The sequence below is a fragment of the Typopeltis vanoorti genome, chromosome 5 (genome assembly GCF_054136105.1).
Source record: "Typopeltis vanoorti isolate ZY-2024b chromosome 5, IOZ_Tvanoo_1.0, whole genome shotgun sequence".
Taxonomy (NCBI): domain Eukaryota; kingdom Metazoa; phylum Arthropoda; class Arachnida; order Uropygi; family Thelyphonidae; genus Typopeltis; species Typopeltis vanoorti.
Window position 1 is genome coordinate 62,280,796 of NC_143553.1, and position 17,805 is coordinate 62,298,600.

The 17,805-nt window shown below is 37.5% G+C and overlaps 1 protein-coding gene across 2 annotated transcripts in view; it reads left to right on the forward strand.

The window, feature by feature from the left end:
• Window positions 1-17,805, forward strand: part of LOC150106469 (programmed cell death protein 4-like) — a 183,392-nt gene that overhangs the window by 89,572 nt on the left and 76,015 nt on the right. For both annotated transcript variants that reach the window (XM_090393143.1, XM_090393144.1), the window contains exon 5: window positions 10,823-10,920. In XM_090393143.1, the coding sequence (XP_090249269.1) occupies window positions 10,823-10,920 (98 nt within the window). The remainder of the gene's footprint in view (window positions 1-10,822; window positions 10,921-17,805) is intronic.

Below are 17,805 nucleotides of genomic sequence, written 5' to 3' on the forward strand. Positions count from 1 at the left end.
GTATTTTGTTTCTTAGTTTATATGTTTTCTTAACTTACATGAATTAAATAAAAATATTTTTTTGTTGTATATGTCATTGTTTATATAATTAAAAAAAAATAAGATTTTGGAACATAACCCTACTTTTTCTGTGTGATCTGAGTCTCGCATAACCCGGCATTTCTATGGAACCTAACATCCACGTTATACGAGGGTTACCTGTACAAGCAAATTTGGGTGGGAGGGGCATCTTAAGTAACATAAATTAGTTATTCTTTGGGGAAAGAACAATATCATAATCATTAAATTTAAGGGTAGGAATATTGTTTGAGATTTGCAGCTATTAGATCAGTGGTCGCCAAAGGGGTCGATATGACATTGTTAGGGGTCGATTGGGGGCGACAGAAAAATATAAGACATCATTGTATGGGTAATATTTAATTTGGTTAACTTGGATTACCTCCATGACAATGACATGGAGGTAATGACAACGCAATTAAGAGTGAATTGTGGGATCAGTATCTCCATCTTACAGGTTCATGAATAGGACCTGTAAGATGGAGTAAGGTCATGGAAATAGTTACTGAGGCCAATCAAGTAGGCCAAAATGACGTATTTACCAATAAACGTATGTTGGTGGTTCTTGCTGGCCGGCGCAGTGGGAGCGAGATTGCAACACGTGTATGGTTCTTATTTACTGATACTTACAAGTATTCGATCCCAGTCTCATTTTTGTGCATTGACATACTGTGAGCGTTAATGTTCTAAAATTCATCAACATACATATTATAATTCAATCGTTATTCATTTACGAACTAAACTTCTCTATGTTGAAGAGTTGAGCAGCGCTGGTAGTAATACCAGTGATATTAATACCAGTAGTTTATTAATATCACTAGTAATACCAGTGATATTACTAGTAATAGTAGTAGTAATATAATAATATATACTATATTATACATACAATAAACACTGTAACTATAAAATAAACAATCTAAAAACTCACATAAGCGTCTTTTTTTTATAATTACGTAATATAATTACGTAATAGTAAAATATAGGGGGTCGATAAAAAGTTGAGAAACACTTGAAGGGGGTTGACGGGCAAATGACATTGGCGATCCCTGTATTAGATTATCCATTTCAGTCATGTTTTAAGGGTGGGCAGTAGATGTAGTTGGCATAGATGATGATAGTTGTGGTTCGTTGTAGTTGGTAGAGACAGAGTTGTAGAGTGGGTGCCCTCACTCCATGAGTCTATAGACTCCCTGGAGGTGTTACAGAGTAATAATATATATGATAACTTGACTATTGAGTCAAACTTAGTGTGCTTTGATAGCATGTATGACTTAACACCATATCTAGGGAAAGATTAATGTTAAGGAGTCTTATTTCATTTGAAGGATAATGGAGAACAGTCTACCTCCTAATTTGAATTGCAAGTTGAAATGATATTAAAATTGTAATTTTTTTAAACTTTGTCTTGCAGGGAATTATTTTGAAATATATAAAATGCAGTATATCATTCACTTGCAAATATTTTGCTAAGGATTTTATCCTTGTCAGTGTAAAATAAATTGTGATTTTTCAGAGACAATTCATCTAAATAGAAAATTTTGTTGAAAAACAGGGTTCCCTTTTTTAACAGTAACTTCTCTGCATGAATTCCTGTTAGTCTTATGATGGGGAAATTTAATAGGTTCAACTTCCAATTGTTTTCATCTTAAAAATTCTAGTTTGCATCATCTAGTTCATTTCATACTGTTGGTAGAGGTACAAATGCAGTGATGGGACTGAACTTTCTTATCAGTTTGCTTCATCTGTAATTAGATCTTTTGATAAAACACTTGAACTCTCCCATCCCACAATCATTAAACTATCCGTCATTTCCATATCCAAAAATACATTTCCTCTTTTTCTTCATGTTATTCATTCTCTTAGAAATGTGTAATCTATGCAAATCTCAAAATTACTGTATATAAAATACTTTAGTGCTCCTCCTTGTTTCTCTTCCTTTGAAATATTCATGAATTATTTACATACTAACAAATGTTAGAAAGGCACTATGACTAACAGTTAATTTTATCATATTAACAGTGAATAAGCATAAAACAGATTATAATCTGTAAATGCAGTCAAAACTGAAGCCGATAAGCAGTGTTCAATTCTGCAATCAATTTATTTGATGAAATATTGAACAAAGATTACTCTTAATGAGAAGCATCATTTTTGTTTGTAAGGAGATGGTATGATATGAGAAACAATATGGAAACACCTTCTGAATGAGGGTTGGGGGGGGGGGAACAAAACATCAAGATTGTGAGTCTCCTGCCAAGGTACAACATGAGCCGAGACTGAACTGTATGATTCTAGTGATCCACTAAATACAGTGATATGCATTATGTTGATATGTTTTTTTATGTAGAAACAATTATTTGTACCTGGAGATGGATTTTACACTTAAATGAAATAAGACTTTGAAGCAAGAACTGCATAAAAAGAAAATGAGGATCCAATGCCAGAGGAAAGGTGATGTCCAGAAACAGTCATAAAAAGAAAAGAAAGGGAGTTAAGAAAATGATAGTTATGATGAGGAAGGTGAAATTAGACTATGAAATTTAGCCTCGCAAGCTAAAAGGGGAATCCATGTTTTTCGTGCTATGTGTAAAGTTTAAGAACTGTTGAAGAAATAGTTGAGTTGTTAGTCATTCACTTTAGCAAGCTAATCTGGGAGACATACCTATCTGGGTGCTGAGGCAAAAGATGAAGGAATAGATGGATGAGTTACAGGTATTAAAGCTGTTGTGAGAGTTAGATTCAACCCAAAGCGGTAGGATTTTTTGTGTTGAGCCCATACACGAGAGGCTGGTTAATGGAACCTATAGTTTTTTTTTTTTTTTTAAAATAATGAAACCTGTGGTGCTAGAAGAAATACACATATAAACCACAGTGAAAATTATTTAATTGTAAATATTTCATCCTAAGTATCTTAGGACATCATCAGTACAGTATTTAAACAAAAATTAGGAATAACATACAGTTAGGGTGCATGATTACAATAGAATCTCATGAAAACGTGCATAACGTGCTAAAGTAGTACAAAAAAAAAAAAAAAAAAAAAAAAAAAAAAAAAAAAACGTTAATTATTTAACACAGTTTTGTATGATAATTTCCCATACTTTGGACAGACAGGCAGGTCTGTTCAGAAACGCATCTCGGAACATCAAGACCACATTCGTCTTCTTAAACCACAGAAATCTGGCCTCTCTCAACATGGAATTGAAAATCCAAACCATGGGATCCATTGGAAAAGGCTAAACTTTTACATAGATCTATATTTAAACATGAACGTTTATACAAAGAAAGTTCTGAAGCCCTACTACACAGACCAAACCTAAACCGCAACGACGTTCTTACTATTCCTAAGTATGGGAAATTATCATTCAAAACTGTGTTAAATAATTAACGTTTTTTTTTTTTTTTGTACTATAGCACGTTTTCATGAGATTCTATTGTAATCATGCGCCCTAACTGTATGTTGTTCCTAATTTGGAACCTATAGTGCGTTAGTACTGTGTATGGGTAGTGGCGTTGGGAATGGAGAAACTTGTTTACAATTGATTTAAAATCCTGTATATTGTATTCCTTGGGAAATGAAAACAGTCTTCCTTGGGAGAAGACTGTTTTCATAATACAGCAGTAGCAGGGATGAAAGGAGGAGGAAAAGAAACTTGGTTTGTGGGTTTCAAGGTGTGCTGTGAAGGGATGTTGGGCGACAGCTGCACATGTTCCAACAGACTGAGTGGGGGAATTATTGATGCTATTTCAGATGAAAATTACCGTGAGAATATTTATCTATCCTATTCCCTCAGCCATACAGCTGGTGGGGGTGGCTATATGTTACCATACTAGGGAGATGATTATGAGGAAGGTGGTTTCCCATTGCCTGTGGAAATATTTATATAATATACATATATTGCGTCTGCGTGGTTAGCCTAGTGGCTGTGCACTTCACAACCATGTGCCTGGGGAAGGAGTGTCCTAGGTTCGATTCCCATCGGTGTCGTGAGGAGCTGAAGGATCTTCCTCAGCCATAGCCAAGTTAGCCGGTCATGGGCGTGGACAGTAAGGTTTTTTCCCCCTAGTTTATCCTGGGGTTTTTCATCCTGCAAAGCAGGCAAACCGGCCTTGAGAACTCAATACTACAGGACATAGGGTACACTGGGGTGTAGGGCTGACCACCTTATCCTGTGAACGGTTTGAGGTCTGATTATTAATAAATCTTTGACAAGGTAAAATAGGGTATAAAGAAGATGAGATGAGAGAGATACATATATTGCAGAAACTAAACACTTGTGTGAAAGTGAGAGGAGTGAGTTGGTAAGAGATGGATTAATAATCAATCTAATTGCCCTCCTCTGTATTGAGTCAAGCATATTGATGGGACTCTTTGGTCCCACTCTAAACGTGAGCCCAGTATTCAATAACTGGGCAGATTTGTGATTTGATGGGAGGTTAACAGCTGTTCAGAGGTGAAGTAAAATCTTGAATGAAAGAGAGATCCTAGTTTTTTAGAAGCTAAGGATGCAATGGTTGCAATGTGTTTATGCCAGGAGAGGCTTGATGTCAGGGTGATTCCAAGAAGAGAATCTCATCTTGTTTGGAAATTTGAGTATTGTTAAAGATAATACTGGGAGAAAATAACCATTTTCTCACAAATCAGTTTCAATGCTAGTAAAAGACAGAACTGGCTTTTACTAGCATTGAAATTGATGAGGTTTTCTGAACTCCGTTGGAGGATGGATTGGAGATCAGAATTGAGGGCAGTGTTGGTTGATGCTCTGTAGGTTGAGGTGATTTGTGTAGAGTAAGGTTGGAGTGCAATGAAAGGGAGGAGTGCAATGTGCTTTTATCTGCAAAACTGAGTAATGGGTTGGAGGCAACTGAAGAAGATCCTTGATATATAGAAGGAAGAGGGTTGGTGAGAGAACAGAACTTTTTGGGAACCCAAGCATTGGTTGAATAATGAGAGGATAAGGACCATCTGCCATCATACGTAGTGTACATCCAGACAGAAAGCTGGCAATCCAACTGCAGAAGTCCTGGGATAGACCAAATGATAGGAGTTTGTTTAGTAAGCCTTTGTACCAGACCCAGTCAAAAGCTTTGGAGATGACGAGCGCATCCACTTCAGATTCACCAAACTTCTTCATGTCATTTGTCCAGTGATAAGTGATATATGTGAGTAGAACTCCTGTGACCGGCAGCAATGGAATCTATACTCATGGTCATCTGTTATCTCAGTGCCTTCGAGGTAGTGTAGGAATTGATGGTTCTCTCCATTACTTTAAATAGGACTGAGGTGTGTATAGGATCGTAGTTTGACAGCAGTGGTTTGTTAGATAGATAGCAGTGGAGTAAGAGAGTATTTACAGGCAACATAGGATAGGAGTCATCTGGTGCATAAACCTTCCTGAAAATTGTAGGAATGCCATCAGGACCAAGAGACGTTTTTTTTTTTTTTGTGTGTGTATGTGTCTAAATTTAGAGAATATTTTTCTGATCTCTTTCTGGTGAAAGGATATAGGGAGCATTGTATATTGGGCATCTGGAATGGTTGGTGTGTGGTGGTGGTGGGGGGGCATGGTCATTTATCCATGCATTGGAGGCAATGAGGACCCACAGATAAAAGCCAAGAGATTGGCTTTTCTGTGGTTGACAGTTTTTCACTTGGTTACATTATTAAAGATGCCAAGAAATTATATTCTTGTTTCACGCTTTATCCAAGTGTACGCAAACAAAGTTTGCATGTGAAGTAACTTCATGACTGGGCTACTTGTATATAGAGGCTAATGACCTCACATCAATTTCCTTAGTATTGCATAATGCAACACACACACACAATTACTTGGCACCTTTAATTTATAGTATAACCAAGTGAAAAAACTTTCAACAGCTATCTTTAATCCAGAGTATTTTAGTAAAATGGTGTGACACCTTTTGAATACTTGTATATGGAAATATGACCTGCATTACTTCAACCTTAGTTTGGATCGACTGTGAGATGATTGATACCCTTGGAGGGTAATGGATGGCAATGCAGTAGCCAATGAAGTTCTAACTGTGGCTTGGCTATTGCTGTTATCCTCCTGCCACGATCAGAGATTTAATAGCTGAATAACACCTTATCCCTACACTGTCCTCTACAGATAACGGGGAATATGAAAAGCATTCTTGCTTCGTCCCTTTAAGCCAGTCCTTATTAAGGACCTTAGTATTACTTTTGGGTCTGGTTTCCACTGATGTGGTTTTGTGCTGAAGTGATTGCTTTCCCTGAGATATGAGTGGCTCTGCTCAGGTATGGGGTGAGCCTGCCATTGAGCAGAACCACCACTGAGGGTTCTTCTCAGTGGTAGGGTGAGCCTGTCACTGAGTGGAACTACTGCTGAGTTAAATGATCCTTCAGATCACTCGTTGGGTAATCTGAAGGATTGCAAGAATTTTTGGAGAAGTATTCCTGCACTTAAACATACCTAAATAAAGGTAGAAACTGGTCTAGGTAGTGGCCCTTCCCATAATGCATAGCATTATACATGTCTGTAAGAATGTGTTGCATTATGGGATACTAAGGCAGTTGTGAAGTCATTAGCTTCTATATAAAAGTAGCCCAGTCATGAAGTTTCTTCACGCACAAACTTTGTTTGCTTACACTTGGCTAAAGGATGAAATTAAGAATATAATTGCTTGGCATCTTTATGTATTAATGTTTTATGCATTAATCTTTTACCTAAGCATAAGCAAATTTTTTTTTTTTTTTTTTCATTTGAAAGTAGCTTCACAATTAGACTACTTTTATATAGAAGCAGTTGACTTCACATCACTTGCCTTAGCATTATACGATGTACATCATGTTTCTGTATATTATTATGTGTTGTTGGAATGATTATTACCCAGACCAGTTTTGACTTTTGTTGAGGTCTCAGCAGCAGAAGGAAATGTACCCTGCATCATGGAATACTGAGGTAATTGATATAAACAACTTCTATGTATAAGTAGCCTAGTTCACTTACTTTGCCCAAACACGATCACACTTTGTTTGCTTGTGTTTGGATAAAGTATTAGTATTACTTCAAAACCTGCATGGAGTCACTCAGACCATAGTAACTCTCGTAACCTTTCCATAATAGTGATGACTTTTCCTATATGTACAGTCATTCCTTGACTTATGTCATGGTTCCGCTCCATCAGGAAGGATGTAAGTCGATACATTAAATCAACAGAGTTATATGGAGTTAGGGACTTAACAGTAGGGACTTCTCATCAGAACTTGCGGATTCACCATATATTTTCACATTACGCAGTGCAAAACACTGCTTGAATCTCATGAACCATCCGGAAGAAGTGTTGAATTCATAGTCTTAATCGGACCCTGCCTCCTTCTTCAACATGTTGAAGAGACTTAGTGCCGTAGCGGTTATGGTCATAGTGCTAAGGGGTATGTGCTTTTGGTTCAGGTCCTCTATGCATGATGCAAGTAGCTTTTCCAATCGCCGATAGGACCTTGTCGTTGCTTCGTCGCTATTATCGATTTAATGGAAGCAGATTCTTTCACAGCCTCTACGATTTCATCCTTATTTTGCAAAATGGTCGTCACTGTAGAATGAGACCATCCAAAGTCATGTGCGATCATACTGACTGGATTACCAGCTTCATGTTGCTTTATAACTTGCAACTTCGTTTCAAGATCAATTGTTCATCTTTTTTTCTATGATTCTTCACTAGATTTTTTTAATTGGGCGTGTAGGGGCCATGTTGCACAAAATATTGTGAAATAATTAATGATAAATACACAAATAACATTCTTCAAACACAAAATCAACAGATGAACTGTTGAAGCCAAGTGCCGACTGCTGAGGGAGGTTGCTGCTGAATGTGCTGTTGCCTCTGAATTGTTGCATGATGCATTGTTGCTAAATAAAAACCTTTTTTACTTTATGCTCGCTTGCATCTTGTTCAAAAGTATAGTCAAATGTTATTTATTCCCTTATGGGATCACTGGCGTAACTTCAAAAGGATGCAACTTGGACGTAGGTCGATTGATGACTGTACTCATATCTGTCTAATAGGCTCCTCTCACCAACTTGTGCATCTGTCATATCATCCCTCCTCCTCCTCTTATGGACCAAGTTCTGCAGACGACATTCTCTTAGCCACCATAGCAGCTTGGTTGCGTATGTACCTCCATAATTAATTGGATTTGAAGGACTCGTTGAAGTCAATATAGCCTCTTGGATATTATAGAAATAATATTGGTACAAAGCATATATTTTTGATATATTTTATCCATGTGGATAGTTAAACTATTGTTTCCTTATTTCCAGTATAACAAGGTGACTAGATTTGTGCAAGAAATTCAGATAAAGGCCTAATTAGCCTCACAGAGGTGAACTATTACTTTCTTATCTGCTTTTCAAGTTCTTCACATTTTCTAGCAGCAGTTTTCTAGGTAACCCATACAACTTTCATATCAAATTGCCTGAACCTCAGTTCCTTATCCACAGAGATCCTTCACTTCCTGAGCAAAAGTGGTGCAATACGTTAAACCTCATTCCATATTCTCTGGCCAAAGTTCATATCTTTACACCAGCAACATTGAAGTGACATCCTCATTTTTCAGAACCAAAGTATCATTCTCTTCAAATCTTCTTGCAACGTCACATCAGAACTTCCTGACATTGCACTTCACAATTTTACGTGATCATCAAACTGAATATATCATTTATACCCTGAACTATATCGTTTTATTATATATACATATATATATATATATATATATATATTAGGAGAATTCATTTTTACTCGGTAGGAATATTATAAAATAAGTTTAATGACTATTACTGAGAGAATTTCTCTCGGTAATAGTCATTAAACTTATTTTATGTGTGTGTATATATATATATATATATATATATATATATATATATATATATATATAAGTCAAACAACAGTTGTCCCAGAACAGAACCCTGTTGTGTGGCACTCATCAGCTTCCTTTTTTTTTGTGAGCATCCACATACATAACTTGTTGGTTCCTATCAGTCAACCATTCATCTGACCAGGCTACCAACTGATTATACATCCCTCCTTCCCAATTTCAGTGATAGTTTGTTATACTATCAAAATACTTTTACAAAATCCAGATAAATTGCAATATAAGCATCTTCTCTGTCCAATGTTATAAAATGTTACCAAGTTAAAGCAAGACATCCCTTTTTAACAAATTGATGCTGCTCTCTTGAAAGATTTTCCCCTTCTCACTAATCCAGGTTTGTATTCTGTTTCTAACCAGCATCTCTAATACCTTCACCACTGCATCTGATATAATGCACTGGTCTGTAGTGAGACAAAGCCAACTTGAATTCTCCCTTGTGCAGTGGCACTATTTCTCTTTCTTTCCAATCTTCTGTTGCACAACCAATTCAAGGGCATTCCACATTTTTCACATGTTCCTGTAATATCCCATCCAGTTCCATGGCCTTATTAATATCAAGGTTATATTCTCAACATTTCCCATTCTTGAACTATGCCTTCCAACCTCTTTCCCGTTGATACTCAAAAGTTCTCCTAAAGACTCCCTACATGAAATGCATTAATGAAATATTCATTGAACATTTTCACTGTCTTCCATATTTGCTCTTTTTTTCTACTGGTGACATAACTGTAGAATTATGTAGGATTTTGCTTTACTGCTTCAGCTTACATATGCCACTTTCTCATCTTTCACTATACTTTCACCTTTCTAGCTTATGCTTTATAATCTCATACTGCTGAGGGTACTTTATATCACCTCTATAACATCCTCTTTCTCAGAGCTATTGCATAATTTCATGATTCATTCATTTCATCTCTACTTTATATCTTCTTGACCTTTTGAACCAACTCCCAGTTGGTTCAAAAGGTCAAGAAGATAAAGTACTGCTGATTTCTTTCCCTTCAGTAGATCAAGCTCTTGTACCTCTTGTTTCTTTCATTTATTAGTACCTTACTCTGTAATTCCACACCTCTTGTTCCATGAAGCTTGTCTCCCTAGTCACTCCCTATGTTTAAACTACATGATCACTCTACCCAGTTAGTGGCATTGTGGTGACATCTGTTATCAATCGTCCTCCTGTGTGTTGTTTTAACTACAGTACATGCTGCATAAGATAGTTGTCCTGGAGTAGCTCAAGAAATTCAGTATCCTTACTCACATGTAAGGAGGTTAAATTTCTTGCATCCAGTCAATGCTTTCATCAAAATATTTTGGAAGCATCTCCTTCTACATTTGCTAGCTTGTAGCAACACATTACTAAATATTGGAAATTTATGTTTACATCAATCTTGCATCAAATGGCCCAATGTTTTATCACTACTAAAGGATTAAAAGAAGAATATACTTTCTTGTGGGCATTTATAAACTTTTATTGGATCAGTATGGTGGCTGCTCTTCTAAGCACAACACCCAGCCCAGTACTTAGGTCATCTCCAGTTTATAATTTGGTGTCTGCATGTCGCATCCTAATGGTTCAGCATGGGAAGCAGCTGCTGCATAATCTTAATGGCATTCCTTAATGCTTCCATTGTAATATCCTCATCAACAGAGTAATTGCACCGTAACAGTAAGAAAATCAAAAGAAAATGGGCTGATTTTTGTGTAAAGTAAACATGTTAATATCTTCATAATTTGCTTCAACTAAGTACTTTTTTTTAAGTGCAATTAATGTACATTATATATATATATATATAAGTAATTTAATTGATTTGTTGATAGTTTTTAATTTTTTTAATCTTGATTTTTATGCAGGTTTTGGGGAACTTTATAGCTAGGGCTGTAGCTGATGATTGTCTCCCTCCTAAGTATGTACAGAGTTATAAAGGATCTGTGGAGTGTGAACATGCCAGGTATGGCCTGTGTTAAATCTACTTGAAAGTTTTTATGTTTCAAAAAGTGTTTAAAATAAAATTTATTTATACATCATGTACAGTTTTTTAAAGTAATATTAAGGAAAGAAAAAGCTTTATATACGTGTATATATATAATATTCATTTATAAAATCACTCCTTGATTTAAAAAAACAATAAATGAATTTCTTATGCTTTTAAAAACGTTTGCTTTAAACATCAGGCATTCATTTTTTCCCCTCCATTCTCAGAGCAGATTTTATGAAAAGAAAACATATCCCCATCCACTCACTCCTATCTTCACAATTTACATAAGCTGAGTATACTCTTTTTTTTAACTAGGTGCAATTAATGTATCCATTCATATACATGTACATCTCATGGCTGAATTAAAATATTTTTACTTTTTATTATTGAAACAATACTTTTTTTTGTAATTTTGGACAATATTTCATAAAATGATAACTATTATTTTTCAGGAAATAACTCATGTTAAAATGTTATTATAAAAACTTTACTATTTGGCAACGTTACATTGTCATCATCAGGGATCACAAGAACAATGATATGTACACGTAAGCACTAATACTGGACAAATGAGGCTGAAGGAAGGCAATCAAAGTCAGGCCTCAAGTAATAAATGGCACCGACCTAGTGGACTAAATTAGGAAGTCTTGGTCATTGGGCTGAAAATCTGAGGATGGATCAGTGCTTCCCAAATTTGGGGCAGTCTCATGCACCCAGTTTTGTTCAGGTTTGGGAAGTTTTTCAGGGCTGAGGCAGATTTGAGGAATAGCCTTTCATATTTGTATTTACTGTGATAATAGTTGCCTTCTTCTAGCATATGTTGTGGTGGGTGTCCAAAGCATGGTTAGCAAGTCCTGATGGCTGTATTACTAGAACTGGATGTGGTCCTTGTGTTCAGAAATTCTGATATTGGCTGCTTTGCCTGTTTGGTCATAGTAGGACAGTTTGCAACTGCAAGGGACCTGGTAGGTCTAGGGAATGTGACTGATCTTTGGAGTGAATAAGGGGTAGCATTATTTTTTGACAAGCACTCATCCTTGGATTTTCAGCTCATCTGTCAAGACTACCCAGTTTAGCCCATTAGGGGTACTTCAGGCTATTTAGGACTCTAGTTCTAATTTTGGTTGCCTTTCTTCGGCCTCATTTGCCCAGTGTTAGTGCCTGCATGCATGTGTCATTGTTTTCTGTGATCCCTAATGATGGTAATGTAACATTGCTGAAATATGGAATAATATTAAAGTTTTTATAATTAATGTTTTAGTATATGTTTTTATTTCCTGAAAAATAGTAGGCTTATCCATTGGTATAACTATCTACCAGAATTACTATTATCCATGGAGATTCCATTGCATACAAAGCCCATCAATATGGCAAGTTGAAAATATCCAGACAACTGAATAGATGAACCTTTTTAAAATGCTGCTGGGATAATGTTATCCTGAATTATGTGAAATTGAAACACTAGTTTACTTCACTAAAGGCTGTCCACATTTTATAGGTGCACTAGTTTCACTGTTTTATGGGAACAGATTGCCACCACTTGTGTTCTCCTGGCTGATATTAATGAAGCTATCCATACGTTAAAAGAGGAGCTTGCTGCAATGCTGAATGTTGACCTCTGGACAATTTTATCTGATGTCTTGAACACGTCAGCAGACAAAGAATTTCAAAAAAAAAAAAAAAATAAATAAATAAAAATCCTGCTCCCAAGCCTCAATCACCTCCTATCACAGTAGTAAACTTATCATCTTCACCTTGAAGCCTTGGCAGTTAGCTCTCACTCATATGTGGCCATAACTATGTGCTAGCATCTTAAAAAAAAAAAAAAAAAATCCTGCAGAAGAAATAATAACCAGAGTACAATGAGGTATCTTGTGTAGAGGCTTAAGTTTTTAGGCTTAAGAGAGAGGAGGGAGCTGATCTTTCTACGAAAGATCAGCTCCCTCCTCTCTCTCTGCCTGGAGTTTACAAAGTACCCTGTTCCTGTAAGCTGGCGTACTTTGGACAGACAGGCAGATCAGCATCCATCCGTCTAGAGGAACACAAGTCTTACATCTTCAAACACAACTATGGCCATTCAGGCTTGGCTGACCATGCTTTGGACACCACCCACAGAGTATCATGGAAGAAAACCACCATGCTCCACCACAGCAAATTCAAGAAAGAGAGACTTTTCTTAGAAGCAGCAGCAGCTCTCAAAAACCAACCAAATCTCAATAAATATGGTTGCATTAAGCTTCCAAAGATTTGGGAAACACTCATCACCAGAGTTCCCACCTTACATTCCAGGCCACCTACTACTGCCCTTAGAGGGCGCTCTACCTAGATAGGACTTTAGTGTCACCCACGTGGTTGGGCCTAGTATTGTTTGTTATTTGTGCATATGTTACATTAATTGATTTTGTAATCCCCGTAGATGTCCTAGTGACTAGGACGAAATATAGGAGTATTAAATTCTATTTTAATTCTTTGTGAGTGTTGTAAAAAAATCCATTAAGCCTCCAACATAATGAGGTATCCTCAGCCATCCCATCTATGTTACCAACAACATCGGACTGCATGCAGCCAGTCTACTCACTCATGCTAAACCATCCAAAAAGCAATCTCTGAAGAAAAGAATTTGAAGCTCTGCAAGAAATTGCAGAGCTTCAAATTCTCACTGCATTTCCCTTATTCACTTTGGTAATAGTAATTACCAAAGTGAATAAGGGAAATGCCACTCTGGTTTTGTTTTTAAACCAGATTACACAGGTAAGCCTTGCCTCCTTACTTCTTGATCATTCTACCTATTTTCCTGTAGACTATGATCCCACCAGTACACAGATGAGAACACTTCCTAGGTTCCTTAAAAAGGTTATTTCTTGGCCTGTGGAAGTTGCAAATAAGCTAAAACCATACTCTAGACCCCCTCTCCCCGGATATGTGAACTACAAAAAATCCATAAACAAAATGTATCATTATGTTCCATTGTGGATGGCATTGATTCACCCACATACAAATTAGCGAAACATTTTAGCCAAAGTGCTCGCACAATATATTGGCCACACACCTTCACATTAAAAAAAAAAAAAAAAAAAAAAAAAAAAAAAAAAAAAAAGAAAAAAAAAGCCTATTTTAAAGCCAGTATAGAAAAACCTTGCATTCCAGCACACTGATATAATGGTCAATTTTGATGTCCCCTCATTAATGTCATTGATGAGGGGACATCAAAACTGACTATTCATTAATGTCCTCCATGATACCTTGCTCTCATCCAAGCCATGTTTCCTTCCGATATCTCAGCCCTGTTTCATTTTACCGTGAACTTAGGCTATTTCATTTGGCAAAGAAAATTCTACAAACAGAGGGGACAGCTATGGGTTCTCCACTTTCTCCATCCCTGGCCAACTTCTTTATGGAGAGCTTGGAAGAAAAAGCCTTAAATTCTGCTCCACACAAACCTACTGTATGGATATGCTACGTGGATGATGTATTCTCCATTCGGCCACATGCCCTGGATGTGCTCCACATTTTTTTAACACATCTAAAACAATCAACACCTAAGGATCTAGTTTACCTTAGAGAAGGTAAGGAAGTTTCTCCCATTCCTAGACACTCTGATTGCATGCCATCCTAATGGATCCTTGGAATTCTCAGGTTACAGAAAACCTACACATGCAGGTAGATACATTCAACATCAGTCACCCTCCCTCCCTTGCCCAACAATATGAGATTATAAAACCCTATATAACATGGCAAAATTAATCAGTTCTGATAAGTGCTGTATTTACTGAACTCAATGATATTCTCAACACTTCTTAGCCATTGGCTGCAATCTCCAAAAAATATCAGAGAGGTCAAGCAAAAGATTGAAGAGGTGGAGTGTGCAATCTAGGAGGAAAAGCATTGTGGAGGTAGCACACAAGATGAGTGGAGGTAATCAGTTATATGAGGAGTACAAAGAGCAAGCAAGGAATGGGATATGCTTAGTAAGGGTAGCAAAAGTGCAGTATGAGCAACAGTTAGCCAGAAAGAAATCCTAGGGAAGTTTTCGATATTTATTTCATATCCAAACATGAGTGGTACAGTAGTAAGTAATTGGTACAGCTTAAATTTAGTAGGTAAATTATACAGGGAATAATAAGTAAAATATGAAGGGAAAAAAGAAACTATACATAAGTTGTATACAATAAATATGGTCAGATGTTCCTCCAGAATCTTGCACAATCAAGTGCTATTTCTGTGCAGGATATAAGGCCCTCTTTGGTGCAAGATAATTGAAGAAGGGGGGGCAAGAAAAGTGTTCCATGGACTGGGTTGTTTCACACTTGCAATCATCTGGTCCATTGAGGTAGCCCCATTTGAGGTTTTGTTTGCAGTGTCCTGTCGTTCATAGCCTGTTGAGGCTTTTCCAGGTATTCCAATCCAAGTGGGCACCATGTGGAAGATGTTCTGCTGTTGAAATAAAATTATTATTCTCAGGTTATAGTGCAAACCATTGTTGTCTTGTCTCTGGAGGGTTTTTAGATGGTTCAATGGTTGCTAGGAAGCCAGTCGCGTTAACTGTGAGCAATAGACAGTCGAATCAATCATTCTGCCTGACAGTAACACCTCGTAGTGGACAACACATTTATAATCCCACCACACAGAGAGCATGATCTTCCTTGGGTGCAATCCCGCTTTCGAGGTTGTTTGCGGCAGTTCGCTCTTGTGCCCCCATGATCTTCTACGTACCATATTATCATGCACAACCCATTTTTCATCTCCCATAATCATCCGCTTCAAAAATGGGTCATTTTCTTGACGACATCGCAGCAAATCACAGATGGATATGCGAGCAGTCATGTTGGCCTCAGTCAATTCATGCGGCACCCAAACATTGAGTTTTGAAACATATCTCAGCTTGTGCAAATGATTTTCAATGCTTGTATGGGATATGTTCAGTACTGCAGCAATCATCACTGACATCGAAATCTCCAGAATGGAATTTGGTAAACCACCATATGCATTCTGTTAAGGCACCATCCCCTATATATGCTGTATATTTTTTTATGGTCCTCCGCAGCTCGCTTGCCTTTTTTGAAATGAAAAAGCAAAATATGCTGGTAATGTACGTTATTTCCTTCCATTTCTAAAAATATGTTACACACACATGCAACTGAAGTAGGCTGAACGAAAATTCACTGAAAGGTTAGTTGAAATGTCGCCTTTCAACTGCTCAATAGCGCAACAATAGCGACAGGTGAAGCGGCATTAATGGGAATTGTGGTGAATGAAGTGGAGGTGAGTAATCTATTGCAAAACCTCAATGTCAACACATCTGTGGGATTGGATGATATACCAGCTCGTGTCGTACGTGAAGCGTCTAAAGAATTGTCAGTACCCTTGACCATTTTGTTTAATTTGAGTCTCGGGTCTGGGTTAGTCCCGAGGGGGTGGAAAGAGGGAAAAATAGTTCCACTGCATAAAGGAGGTTCCAAGACTGCTGTTGTAAATTACCGACCGATTAGCTTATCAGGAATCATTGTCAAGGTCTTGGAGAAATTAGTCAAGAAAAGAATACAGGATTGGATAGATGAAAATGGTATACTGTATGGGGGACAACATGGTTTTGTGAAGGTAGATCATGCCTCAGTAACTTGCTCACATTTTATAACACAGTGACGGCTGAACTGGATAAGGGCAGTGGGTTTACATCGATTGTACTGGACCTTGCCAAGGCCTTTGACAGGATACCACATGGAACTCTAATCAGTAAACTGGAGCAGATGGGGATGGATATAGGGTTGGTGAGATGGATAGGAGGGTGGTTGATGGAGAGATACCAGAGAGTGGTTTACTCAGGAGTTGAATCCGAAAGACGGCTTGTGACTAGTGGTGTGCCGCAAGGCTCTGTTCTTGGACCATTACTTTTCAATTTGTTCATCAATGATATAGGAAAGGATCTGAGAGGAAGTGTTCACTTGTTTGCTGATGATGCAATGTTGGGTAGAGCAATTGTGAGTGCACAGGATGCCAAAATTTTACAGGATGATTTGGATAGTTTGGAGGACTGGACTAGGGAAAATGGATGTCAATTTAATGTGACAAAGTGTAAGGTTATGCATTTTGGGGTGAAAAGAATAGCAGCAGTATATCACATTGGTAGAACTGTACTCCAGGAGATTGATGAGGCCAGGGATTTGGGAGTGTTGGTGGATAGGGAATTGAAGTTTTGGGGATCACATTGCAAAAGTGGCTAAATCAGCTCATCAAATCACTTGGCTTCTGAAAAAAGCAGACACAAACAAGTTATTGTTCATCTGTATCGAGTCTTGATAAGATCCCCATCTAGACTACTGTACCCAGATATGGGCACCAGGGTTTCTTCTTGATGGGGAGGAGGTGGAGAGGATCCAGAGACGAGTGACTAAGATGATAGCAGGTCTATGGAATGAACCTTATGAGAACAGGTTGAAGATTTGTGGGTTGCAAAAATTGGTCGATCGGCAGAAAAGGGGTGATATGATTGAGACATTCAAATTACTGAAGGGTTTCTATAAGATTAATCCAGAAGATATTTTTGAGAGTAGGACTGGTGGTGGGAGGACTAGGGGCCATACATGGAAGCTGGGCAAGAATTAGGTTAGCAGGGATATTAGAGCTAGGTTTTTTACTTGGAGAGTGGTGAATAAGTGGAATAAGCTGCCAGAGTCTGTTGTGGGTGCTACGACCATGAATGAGTTCAAGGCGAGGTATGATAGATACTGTGTGAATGTCGAATAGTTGTTCTTTACATGATGTTAGGGCCTCCCTCGATGAGTGTCGACTCCTTGGAAGTTGCCCAGAATAATAATAATAAAAAAAAACTTGTACTAATGCATGAACCGAACGAACTTA